At 43.2% G+C, this 13,017-nt stretch overlaps 1 protein-coding gene and 1 non-coding gene across 8 annotated transcripts in view; both read left to right on the forward strand.

Annotated features, from left to right (window-relative positions):
- The window catches only part of CHD8 (chromodomain helicase DNA binding protein 8), a 67,398-nt gene that overhangs the window by 43,633 nt on the left and 10,748 nt on the right, over nucleotides 1-13,017 (forward strand). For 6 of the 7 annotated variants that reach the window (XM_060780067.2, XM_060780068.2, XM_060780069.2 and 3 more), the window contains 14 exons: nucleotides 458-653; nucleotides 2,053-2,220; nucleotides 2,618-2,797; nucleotides 3,116-3,226; nucleotides 3,550-3,761; nucleotides 5,078-5,277; nucleotides 5,657-5,858; nucleotides 7,044-7,133; nucleotides 8,362-8,465; nucleotides 9,598-9,712; nucleotides 10,000-10,075; nucleotides 11,154-11,208; nucleotides 11,362-11,557; nucleotides 11,835-12,043. In XM_060780067.2, coding sequence (XP_060636050.2) covers nucleotides 458-653; nucleotides 2,053-2,220; nucleotides 2,618-2,797; nucleotides 3,116-3,226; nucleotides 3,550-3,761; nucleotides 5,078-5,277; nucleotides 5,657-5,858; nucleotides 7,044-7,133; nucleotides 8,362-8,465; nucleotides 9,598-9,712; nucleotides 10,000-10,075; nucleotides 11,154-11,208; nucleotides 11,362-11,557; nucleotides 11,835-12,043 — 2,114 coding nt within the window. The remainder of the gene's footprint in view (nucleotides 1-457; nucleotides 654-2,052; nucleotides 2,221-2,617; nucleotides 2,798-3,115; nucleotides 3,227-3,549; nucleotides 3,762-5,077; nucleotides 5,278-5,656; nucleotides 5,859-7,043; nucleotides 7,134-8,361; nucleotides 8,466-9,597; nucleotides 9,713-9,999; nucleotides 10,076-11,153; nucleotides 11,209-11,361; nucleotides 11,558-11,834; nucleotides 12,044-13,017) is intronic. The other variant, XM_067469768.1, reaches the window with a different exon arrangement.
- LOC132779866 (small nucleolar RNA U6-53/MBII-28) lies at nucleotides 9,816-9,924 on the forward strand. The gene has a single exon (XR_009631855.2). It is a non-coding gene; the product is annotated as a small nucleolar RNA U6-53/MBII-28 (small nucleolar RNA).

Genomic DNA, 13,017 nt, shown 5'->3' on the forward strand with positions numbered 1-13,017 from the left:
GTCTTAGACTGAACGTTTATGAAGCTATCAAAGCCATTGGATCCTGACTCTTCCTCCACCTCCTCTTGTAGTCTGACAGTGATATAGTGCGTTTCAACACCTTGTATCTCTTCCACTTCATTGTGCATTCCCTGTAAAGGACACTTAGATCAAGACTGCATAATGTGTGACCCTATAAGTGTTGTTGTTCTACAGCTCCCAGTATATTGGCCTTGGCAGATTCAGGTTGTAGTCCAAGAACATCTATAGGGCCTCCCAGTCCACACCATTGACCCTGAAGTGGGAATTGTTGATCATTATGCTTCAGGTTGACTGTGGGAGACGGGAGTGTTGTAGCCAGACTGGCCTCCTCTTCCTGTGACCTTTCAGGAATGTTAGTATCACCAACAGGGACACTCCGTCCTATTCCAGTTACAGATTCATAAAAAAAAACCTGATCCACACCCTTTCCACATAGGTATTTGTATGAGCGCATCGACGGGCGGGTGCGAGGCAACCTGCGACAGGCAGCCATTGACCGCTTCAGTAAGCCCGACTCAGACCGGTTTGTCTTCCTGCTCTGCACACGGGCAGGAGGGCTGGGGATCAACTTGACAGCTGCAGACACCTGCATCATCTTCGACTCTGATTGGAATCCTCAGAATGACCTGCAGGTATGGCAGAGAAGGGGAAAATCCCTGGAGGGGAAAACTGAATCTTTGTGATGCTACTGATCAAACAGAACTAGAGCCTGATGTAGGAAGTAGGCTGTTGCATCATTTCGGATTAGATCGGAACTTGTATCTGATTCGTTAAATTCAGGCATACAAAGGTGAGTTCCTAGGCATGCAGGAAAGGTGCGTGGGGGGATTTAAAATTTGAATTGCTTACCCATTTTGTAATGTTCATATGTCTCCCAAGCTTAGTTTAATTTTCACTATAACCATTAAGCAACTTTAGTAAAGCTGATTTAAAATCTTTTAAAATCTCATTCCTTTGGCCCCATCTTCGCCAGTGCTGCCATAAGGGAGGTGATGAGTGTAGCTAATCACAGCCATCTTAACTGTAGTTTGAGAAGGCCAGACCCCCAATGGTAGAGATTGCAAAAGGCCCTGTCTTAAACTTCATTTCCCAGTATGCCTGGGAAGGAGAATGCGCCAATCAGAAAAGGAGAGAGAAAATTATTCCTCCCCCTAAACAGCTTGTTTTTCTGAAAACCTTTTTAAAAAATCCCTTAAATCAGTAGATGTATTAGTATTTCTGAAAGTTGGGGAGAATGATCCCCAGTTATCTTGCAGCATTGGATAGAAAATTCAAGGATATAGTTCCTGTAGTTTTTTTAAATGTTGTTTTTAAAATCTTTAAAAACTTGCTAAAAATCCATGGATAAGTCAAACGTTCTGGAATGTGGTGGGCTAACAGTGGTAAATGTGTTAATCAGGAGATGTATTAGTATTTTTGAAAGTTGGGGAGAATGATCCCCAGTTATCTTGCGGCATTGGATAGAAAATTCAAGGATATAGTTCTTGAAGTTTTTTTTAAAAAACGTTGTTTTTAAAACCTTTAAAAGCTTGCCAAAAATCCATATATAAGACAAATGTTCTGACATTTGGTGGGCTAACATAGGTAAATGTGTTCTACCACTGTAGCAAGTTTCATCAGGATAGTTCTAAAAATAAGGAAGAGAGGAGCCCTTGAAGTTTTCCCACTGCCATTCATGTTTTCCCTATTGCACAATGGGAAGTGCAGTTGACGAAGATTCGTAAGTTTCTTTTGAGTTCTGAAACTTTCACTCCCAAAATCTGAAAAGAACTTTAGAAACAAAGCACCAGTGCCTTCTAGTTTTGAACAAAATTTAGAACCTTTTTTTAATGGATCGTACATGTCTAGTAGGAAGCTATGGGGTTCAGATTCACCTCCTACCATTTAAGGTTATTAGGTGATTTGGGGTCTCTTGTTTTTTTCGTACTTTAGTCTTTGGAAACTTCAAGCAAGAGTAGACTTTGCAGAGGTAGTTTGTGCATATGAACCTGGTCTTCCATACCTGTGCCTTTTGTTCTCCTGTCCTCCCAGGCCCAGGCTCGCTGCCATCGTATTGGGCAGAGCAAAGCGGTGAAAGTTTACCGTCTCATCACTCGCAACTCCTACGAGCGCGAGATGTTTGACAAAGCCAGCCTCAAACTAGGACTGGACAAGGCTGTTTTGCAATCCATGAGCGGGCGAGAAGGCAGCATTGCCGGGGTAAGCGTCTGCAACAGTGGTGTGCATATAACAGGTGCTAGAGGACAAAATTATTTTCTTCACACTGGTGTCAATTTTATCAGACCTGAAATGTGGGTATTAGCTTGCAGATTTGGACTGTTTTTATCTCTTGCTGTTGCCTCATGGTGGACCCGGGTTGGAGCTTTTCTCACTAATTCATCCTTCCTGCCATATATCTCACAGTCTTCAGAATTGGCTTTCTGGATCTGTCTAGTGAAAGGAAAAACAGCTCAGAAGAGCTTGAAAAGCACAAATCCTTTGGATGTTATGTCTTTGTCTCTAACTTCATGGGACAAATTCAATTCCGCCTCAAGATGGTATTTTATCTTCTGCACATTATTAGCCATTCTCTTTCTTTTATCCCTCTCCTTCCTAGATCCAGCAGTTTTCAAAGAAGGAGATTGAAGATCTACTGCGCAAAGGGGCATATGCTGCCATCATGGAAGAGGACGATGAGGGCTCCAAGTTCTGCGAGGAAGATATTGATCAGATTCTGCTTCGCCGCACCACCACCATCACCATTGAGAATGAGGGGAAGGGATCCACCTTTGCTAAGGTACCCTTTGCCCCTTTACTACTGCTTGCTCATCCCAGAAAGCCTTATCATCTCTGATATACAAAGACAAGGGATGTGGGGATTGACAAAAAAGAGCAAACTTTGAAGCCAAAGAAATGAAGGGATAATAATGAAAACAAGTTGTGCGGAAATTCTTTTGTCTTGACATTTTACTACGTTGTATATTGGGAATAACATTCTCACTGCTCTGGAGAGGAAGACTTATTTTATTTATTTTTTTGCTACAGATGTACTTCAGTAGGATAGGCTTTTCCATATATTTTACTGATGGTTTTCTTTTCTCCCTCTATTTATCAGGCGAGCTTTGTGGCTTCTGAGAACAGGACTGACATTGCCTTGGATGATCCGAACTTTTGGCAGAAATGGGCCAAGAAGGCTGACTTGGATCTTGATATGCTCAACAGCAAGGTGGGCGGCAGGGGAGATTGGCATGCCCAACCCACTGTATTTGAAACTAGATTGGCTCCAGTTGTCTCAATATGGGTCAAGAGAGCTTTACACTAAGGCCCACAGCCAAAATTGTGACATGGCTTTCTCTCAGATTCTCCTCTTCTTAAAGAACTGCTCAATTTTCTCAGTAACAAATTGGCAATATAGTACTTTACCCAGCTTCATTTATCTCTCAATATGAAGGAACAGAGACTGCATTTGGGACCTGGCAGGATTGGCATGTTGTGGAGAGGTGGAACTAGGGGTGTATGTATCTCTTCTTTTTTTCTCATCCGCCTCAGAACAACCTGGTGATTGACACACCCCGCGTGCGTAAACAGACACGCCATTTCAGTACCCTGAAGGATGATGACCTCGTGGAGTTCTCTGATCTGGAGAGCGATGACGATGACCGGCCTCGCTCCCGGCGCCATGACCGGCACCACCACCAGTTCCACCACTCGTATGGCCGCACAGACTGCTTCCAGGTGGAAAAACAACTGCTAGTCTATGGGTATGTGGCAAGGGTGGGAGCCAAATGTAATGGGCCCGTAGGGATGTGGGTGAAGGGAAGGTCATTTTCTCACTGGGAGGAGTGGGTGGGCAGGATGTTGGGTGCCACACCTACATGTGTTTGAATTAATCCAGTGTTCCTCAAAACTAGGCATTTCCTCCAGAAGCCCCTGAAGGGGCTTTTTCAAGGAACCCACTCATTATGGACAACCTTTTCCCAAAGGGACTATGTCCATGTCTAATAATGAGGAGGAGGAGGAGAAGGTGGCTCTGGCATAAACCAGTACAGGTGGTCTCATTGGCGCACTGGGTGCCATGCCAAAAGATCTCAGCCAGTATTTGGAAACAATAAACACCGACAAAATCACGATCTGTCAACTGCAAAATGCCACCTTACTTGGATCTGCGCGCATCATTTGAAAATACATCACACAGTCCTAGACGCTTGGGAAGTGTTCGACTTGTGATTTTTTGATACGAAATCTAGCATATAGATCTCGTTTACTGTGACATACTATGCTTTTGTGTCAGTAAAATAATAATAATTTCTAGACTGCCCTCTCTACCAAGAAGGACTCAGGGCAGTTTACACATAAAAAGACAAGCATTCAGTGCCTCAAAATAGGTACAGACACATCAAAATAATGCAAAATAATGTAGAGTAACAACAGAAAACTTCCAACAAAAGAATTACGTATCAAAATAAAATAAAAACAAGAACAATCCAATAAGACATAAAAACTAAACATTACAATGTACACCCTAAAAATAAATTATGAGATATTACATAAAAATGGCTGACAATGGTTTCATTTAAGATATATCATAACAACCGTCTAATACATGTAGATTAGCCAGCAGTCTTAATCCTCCTCCTCTCCGTACGCTAAAGTGCATAAAGAGACAGCAAGAGGAGAAAAAGCCAGTAGAGGAATTGAAGTCATTTGGAGTAGAAACCTGGGTTCATTAATTTTAAATTTTAAAGAACAGAGTCAGTAAGTCTTTTTTTTTTTTACAAAGTTCCCCCAGACTCATAGTCCAATGCTCCAACCATGTTGTCTCCTGCTATTATGAGTTTACTAGCATAGAAATCGCATGCTTCTTGGAGGCCTGTCATCTCGAGAAGTTGTGTTCATCTTAGCTGCACACTTTTGGGGCAGTCCTTTGTGTGGACCATTAAATTCAGCAAGATTCACTGGCAGATAAATGTATGTAGAGTTGCACTCAGGATAGGGGTTTAAAAAGGAATTTTCATGAGGCACCCTGTAGCACATTCCCGCCATTAATATTTCCAACTTTGCCCATTTAATTTGGCAGCTGGGGCCGTTGGCGGGAAATCCTGTCACATGGACGTTTTAAGCGGCGCATGTCTGATCGGGATGTGGAGACCATCTGCCGGGCCATCCTAGTTTACTGCCTTATGCATTACCGGGGCGATGAAAACATCAAATGCTTCATTTGGGACCTCATCAGCCCCGTTGAAAACGGCAAAGCCAAAGAGCTTCAGAATCATTCCGGTAAGGAAGGTGCTTTGTCTTTCTCTCTGTGTTGTCCTTGACTGGGGATTATGTGATTTGTTTTGCTGTTGCAAAGGCCTCTGTCATACTGGCGCCGCTGTTTTGTGACAAGCCTTTTGGGATGAGAGCCATCTTGGATTTTGCAAGACTCAGGGTGGTGAAGGTGGGCAGTGGGAATCCAAGATGGCAAGACTCCTTGGGAATGGAATCCTAACAATTCATTGGGACCTAAGAAAAAGGCATTGTTTCTCTTTTTTAGGGATCCCAAAATATGCTCAGTGGGACTATCTGTGTTGTATGTTTGTCTGTGTGTTTGAGATGTGATGAAAAAAATTGGGATAATCCTAATCCCTGTGCACTGGTTCCATATTATATTTAGAGAGCCATGCCCCTGCCTTGAGCTCACTTGCTGTTCCTCGGGCAGGCCTGTCCATCCCAGTTCCACGAGGCCGCAAAGGGAAGAAGGTCAAGTCACAAACCACCTTTGACCTCCAAAAGGTTGATTGGATCCGCAAGTACAACCCAGACACCCTCTTCCAAGATGAGGGTTACAAGAAACACCTCAAGCACCAATGCAACAAGTAAGATGGGATGCAAAAGGAACTCACTTGGACATAGTATATATACAGGCGCCCACACCACATATTTCAACCGCAGTCCATTTTATTCATTCAAAAAACACATAAGACTCATTTCAAAATGAGGGTCAAAAAGCTCAGGATGCTTAAATGATTTTTAAAATGATTTGCTTAACTTTTCATTGGGCAGTTAGTGGAGGTCCACCTCAAATAAATGCATAGATCAGAGCAATAGTTGGATATTAAATATGATTTTTCCATGTTTCTTGAGGGCTGTTTTAGGTCCAGGAGAGTTCTTTCTTTACAATGGGAAGTTACCTGGCTGTAACCCTCACCTGAGACTTAAACTGCCTAGAGCAGTGGTTCTCAACGTGTGGGTCCCCAGATGTTTTGGTCTTCAACTCCCAGAAATCCTAACAGCTGATAAACTGGCTGGGATTTCTGGGAGTTGTAGGCCAAAACACCTGGGGACCCACGGGTTGAGAACCACTGGCCTAGATGGTAGAAAATAAGAAAGTATTTACCCATGTAAAGGATTTTTAATCATGTTTTGATGGGGAAAGCTGCAAAGGCTTTGGAAACCATAGGCAGCGCCTTCTCTCAAAGGCATAGGTCTACCAATCCCAACCTTGTGGCATCCCCATGTGTTCGATTATAACTCACATATCCCTACAGAGTAATGGCAATTGTAGTCCAAAGCAGCATGTGGGTGCTGGAGTATGGAACAGTCTGGTGTATATGTATTCTCTTCAGTCTGGTGTATGTGTATACACTTCTCTTCAGGGGTAAAAGAATGCAAAATGTGTATTTTCCTCCTTTCAGTCCTAAATCAAATATGTCCAAGCTGAAACAGAAAAAAATTAAACTGGGTTTTGTAGGTTTTTCCAACAGACCTCACTACCTCTGAGGATGCTTGCCATAGATGCAGGAGAAACTTCAGGAGAGAATGCCTATAGAATATGGCAATATAGCCCGAAAAACCTACAACAACCCAGTGATTCCGGCCATGAAAGCCTTCGACAATACAAAAATTAAACTGTTCACTTCACTTGTGAAATCTTAGACAAAGGCAATAAGGATTTCTCAAGTGAAAGGATCAGTGGTTTGGTTTGCTATCCAGACTCAGTGTGGCAAGTTGTGTGCCCTTGTGCCCCTCCATCTGAATGTTCTTGATCTCCCTTTTCTTAGGGTACTCCTGCGGGTGCGCATGCTATATTATCTCCGCCAGGAAGTGATTGGGGACCAGGCTGAAAAAGTGTTGGCAGGTGTTATTTCCAGGTAATAACACTTGATTGATTCATTTATAAATCCCATAATGTTGTTTTTCCTTTTTAAAAAAATGATTTCTTTCCTCCAAAAGGCTCAGGATGTCATAATATAAGAAACACCATAATGTTTATAGGCTGGAACAAAGTGCAATATAATCTCACATGATGCTACAAGAATGTGAATGTATATTATTGTTGTTTTAAACTGTTTATTATATGATGTTTTATACTTATTATCAATGTATTTGAATTGTTGTTTACATTATTTTAATACGTTGTAAGCCACTTTGGGTCCCGTGAGGAAGAAAAGTTATTTATTTATTTTATGTAGAGCTTTTATTACCCGGTCTTCTCGACCTCCAAGGAAGGACTCAGGCCGGCTAACAACAGAGAATCAATATACAAATAAACTAAAACATAATAACATCATAGTACATTAATACACATTAAAATACAGATCAATAATGACGTAAAGCCAATTTGTCAAGTTAAATCACAAATTCACCACCATCCGCCTTGAGGTCAACAGTTATTGATTCGATCATCAATCTGAGAATGCCAAGTTCCAGAGGCAAGATTTTACCATCTTTCTGAAAGTCAGGAGGGAGGGGGGAGATCTGATCTCTATCGGGAGAGAGTTCCACAGCTGAGGGGCCACCACCGAGAAGGCCCTGTCTCTCGTCCCCACCAGACGCAATTGCGAAGGTGGTGGGACCGAGAGCAGGGCCCCTCCAGAAGATCTTAACAACCTTAATGGTTCGTAGGGGAGAATCCGTTCGGACAGGTAAAAGTGGGATATAAATAGAGATGATGATGATAATGTTTATTATTATTCACTCCCAACACACACACAATTATCATCACTCAGCTTTAATGTTATTTTGTATTTTTGAACATTCACTGGCTTCTAGCTAATGGGAGGAATGAAACCTCTCTCTTCCCCCCACAAGTTATAAGGGCCTAGTCCCAATCCTTTGTGACCATACATTAGGGCAATAAGGTGAAGACACTCACTCACCAATTGCATGGTTTGTCTCACAGGCATTTAGAACAGATTGTATTCCTTCTCTGTCTCTTTGTTTGCTGTATGTACATTTCTAGAAATATATTTAATCCTCACTGATGCCTATTAATTAGGGTGGGAATTCTGCAAGATGCTCCATAGCTTCCTGAGCAGGCCTCTCCTGCTCCCATTGACATGTTTGCTTTTGTTTCTCTTCTTCCACTAATTCCTGCAGTGAAATCGACATCTGGTTTCCACTGGTGGATCAGGCAGAGGTCCCCACAGCCTGGTGGGATGCAGAAGCCGACAAGTCCTTGCTCCTTGGGGTGTTCAAACATGGTAAGCAGTGCTCCAGTACAGTTCCAGGGGAAAGGGTTCAGGATTAGGACAGCTTCCTTCCCTCCAGATGTTTTGGAATGGGAAGAATGTGGGATATAGATGGCAGGTGGAGGCTGGTTTCCACTTTGCTACCCCCCCCCCCAATTCAATATTTTAATTGAAATTTGACAATAAAAATACACAAAATGAAAAACAACAATACTTATGAGTACATGAACATAGACATACTTAAGGTGACAATTACCTAACAAACACACATCTCTAATGGTAAAGGTTTCCCCTGACATTAAGTCTAGTTGTGGCTGACTCTGGGGGATGATACTCATTGCCATTTCTAAGCTGAAGAGCTGGCATTGTCCATAGACGCCTCCAAAGGTCATGTGGCCGGCATGACTGCATTCAGCGCCATTACCTTCCTGTAGAAGCGGTACCTATTGATCTACTCACATTTGTATGTTTTCGAACTGCTAGGTTGGCAGAATCTGGGGCTAACAACGGGAGCTCACCCCGCTCCCTGGATTCCAACCGCCAATCTTTGGGTCAGCAAGTTCAGCAGCTCAGCTCTTTAACCCACTGTGCCACCAGGGGGCCCTACATCTCTACCTATATCTCTAAAGTACCAACATATACAGAAATTTGTTTTAAAAGTGGATTTCCAGCTTCTCTTTTGTTGGTTTCTCTACAAAATTAACATTTTTTCTTCCACTTTACACCCAATAATTGTTTATTTCCGCTTGTTTTAACATTTACGAGTGAATATCCCAATGTTTTATGTCTCCAAAACTGTAGATAATCTTTTCCCTCCAAAATATAGATTGATAAAATTGTTTCCCATTCTTCTTAGAATGTGTCCCATGACTTATCCTTCTAAAACATTAATTTGTCATTTCTGTTAATTCCCACTTCTTAATTGTTCAGTCTTGTATAGTCTTTTTTTCCCTTGTTGAGAATATAGGATTCTTGCTGCTACCACTTCTGTCATTCCTGAATTTCCCTACCAGTATCGCGAAGCCTCCCAATCTCTAAAAAGAAAAAAAAGGGCTCTGTTTATCAATATCAGTTTTGGCAGAGGGTTATGTGGAGGTTACTAGAGTACTACTAGTTTTCTGAATTGTTTTTCCATCTCCTTCAGGCTATGAGAAGTACAACACAATGCGAGCGGATCCTACCCTCTGCTTCTTGGAAAAGGCCGGTCGCCCGGATGACAAGGCCATTGCAGCAGAGCACCGTCTGGATACGAACGAAGGGTGAGTGGCCAATCAAGATGGGGCTGTTGCCGAAGGTTTGTGGGAAGATCCTGATTGACGAGAAGCCACCAGTTTGGGAGTGAAAGAGAACATGAGGGCAGCACACCCATGATGACTAGCCATGCTAATACTGAGCCACCGAGTGGAGCTATCTGCTCTGAACTCGGGTGTCAGTGAGTTAAGCTTGCTTCTCACAGGAAGACCTGAGGTGTGTATGCAAAAAGAATGGGGAAATCAGGGATTAATATGGAGACAACTGAGTTTCTTTTCCCCCTTATTGCTGACAGAGTGGATTTTGACAAGGACTGTGAGGACCCAGAATACAAACCGGTGGGAGGTCCAGCCAAGGAGCAGGATGGTGAGGTGAGAGTCTCCACTCGTCACAGAGTTATTATATGCTCTAGATATCTCTCCAGCCTCCGGTTGAGGCCATTTTACACGTTAGTTTACAGGGGTCCTCATACTTTTTAAACAAAGGGCCAGGTCACAGTCCCTCAAACTGTTGGAGGGCCGGATTATAATTTGAAAATAACATGAATGAATTCCTATGCGCAGTGCACATGTCTTATTTGTAGTGCAAAAAACCCTTTAAAACAATGCAATAATTAAAATGAAGAACAATTTTAACAAATATAAACTTATTGGTAGTTCAGTGGGAAGTGTGGGCCTGATTTTAGCCAGTGAGATAGGATTGTTGTTGTTATGTGCTTTCAAGTCGTTTCAGACTTAGGTTGACCCTGAGCGAGGGCCGGGTAAATGACCTTGGAGGGCCATATCTTGTCCCTGGGACTTAGTTTGAGGACTCCTGGTTTCACAGAACAACAACACTTTATTTATATTTTGTCCTATCTCCCCAAGGGGACTCAGGGCGGATCACACTATACATATACGGCAAACAGTCAATGCTATTTTGGAGAGGACAAAGACAGACAACAGACATCCAACTTTTTGGCACCTTGGAGGTTGTGCTCGAATGCAGCCACAGGGGGTGCTGTTGCTTTATCCCCTATGACAAAGAACCATCAGGCCTTCCTCCTTCCTTTTGATCCCTGGCATTTTCTGATCTTTTTCTTTATGGTGTTGTAAAATATCTCCCCTGCTTAACAGTACCTAATTTCTCTAATCACATCTGTAAGCTGTTTCTGAACTGCTTAGGTAAACAGTGAGTTGGATTCACAGTCGGGTGCTCACGCCAACCTGGGGCTTCGAACTGGCAACGTTTCGTTTGGTAGATCTTATCATTGCTGGTAATTTACCAGCTGTGCTAAAGCTTGGCCCATAGCATTTATAGCATTGGCTGGGCCTTATTATTCTAATAAGGCACAACACAAGGGGAACAGCAGATGTGAAGAGCAAATAAAACTATGAAAACTTCAAGTTCATTTTCTTCATATTACAAGCTATCTCTCAACCTAACATCACTCATTTCTCTCTTTAATAGGGTGACCCATTGATGATGATGGAGGAGGAAATTTCCGTGGTGGATGGAGAGGAAGGTAAATACATGCTGACCAAAAGTGTTGGCTGAAAGACATGATGAGATTCTTAAATATATTTCTTTTCTGGAGAGAAGCAGAGAAGAAAAGCCATATGGCAATGGTTATGTCAGGGAAAGAAACGAAACTGATAGCTTTCCTCTTTCCCCTCAGGCCAACTGGGGAACTTGTTCTGGCCCCCAGCCTCGGCTCTCACGGCCCGTTTGCGGAGGCTCATCACTGCCTTCCAACGGAGTTACAAGCGTGAGCAGCTGAAGATGGAGGCCGCAGAGCGAGGAGACCGCCGACGGCGCCGTTGCGAGGCTGCCTTCAAGCTGAAGGAAATGGTGCGGCGGGAGAAGCAGCAACGGTAATACTCTCTCCGCTGTGATAATACCCCGAGAGTTTCATTGCCCATTATTGGGCGAGTGGGCTCGTTAACAAAAGACCCCCCTCATAAATGTACAGCAGAATAATGTGCATGACCCAGTGATAAAAAGAACAAAAACACACAGACCCATGTTATCTTTTCCATTGGAGTAGCTCTTGCAACAAACCAGGGAAATCTGGAAATGGTTAAACAAGGAGAGATTTCCATTGAAGCCTCTCTCTGTGTGTTGACGTCTCTTCACACCTCTCTTCTATAGATGGACGCGGCGAGAGCAGTCAGATTTCTACCGTGTGGTCTCCTCCTTTGGAGTGGAGTATGACCCGGACACAATGCGCTACCACTGGAACCGCTTCCGGTCCCTTGCTCGCCTGGACAAGAAGACAGACGAGAGCCTCACCAAATATTTCCACGGTTTTGTGGCCATGTGTCGGCAAGTGTGTCGGTTGCCTCCCGCTGCAAGTGATGGTTAGTAGGAGATTGTAGATCTGTGGGGGATCTCCAGGATGGAGTAAGAACCATTCAGTTCTCAGAAGTCCTTCTTCTTTGTCATGCCTAGATGTGTAGAAAGTCCCTTTATTCATTAATTCCTACTCTAGCTTAATACAATAAAGTTCTTAAATCGTGGCTGGGAAAGGTGCAAGATATAGGTTCCATAAGATATAGGGAGCCCCTGGTGGCGCAGTGGGTTAAATCACTGAGCTGCTGAGCTTGTTGGTCAAACGGTCACAGGTTCGAATCCAGGGAGCAGAGTGAGCTTCTGCTGTCAGTCCCATCTTCTGCCAACCTAGCAGTTCAAACACATGCAAATGTGAGTAGATCAATAGGTACCGCTCTGGAGGGAAGGCAGCGGTGCTCCATGTAGTCATGCCGGCCACATGACCTTGGAGGTGTCTACAGACAATGCCAGCTCTTCGGCTTAGAAATTGAGATGAGCACCAACCCCTTGAGTCAAATAGGACTGGACTGCATGTCAGAGGGAAACCTTTACCTTTTCTATAGGTTCCAAACCACCTCAAAATGATTTTATCACTTAATGACTAGGTCAGCGCCTGGTGGAAAAAAAGGCCTTAAAGGGCCTAAAACAGCTATGGGTAGTCAAAAATACTTGTTGACCCTCAGGGTGTTGAGTAGCATTTCTGAGCATTTTTTTTCACCCCAGAGATGGAGGGATGCTCACCAAAGGTGGCAAATGTGATTCCGATTCCTAAGTTTGCTAAGCCCCACTATAAACTGTACAAAACCCAGCTTAAACAATTTGAAACCCATTTAATAAAATTCCATAACATTTGTCTAGAAATCGCAGCAAGAGAAGGCCTATGTAAGCTGGCATTCCTTTAGTAGTCATCTAAAACTTGTTGGGCATGTGGGCTTATTAACAAAAGATCCTCCTCTTAAATGTACACCAGAGGAACTTATTAGCAGCAGCGTGACCCAGCACC

The sequence above is a fragment of the Anolis sagrei genome, chromosome 6, assembly GCF_037176765.1.
Source record: "Anolis sagrei isolate rAnoSag1 chromosome 6, rAnoSag1.mat, whole genome shotgun sequence".
Classification (NCBI taxonomy): domain Eukaryota; kingdom Metazoa; phylum Chordata; class Lepidosauria; order Squamata; family Dactyloidae; genus Anolis; species Anolis sagrei.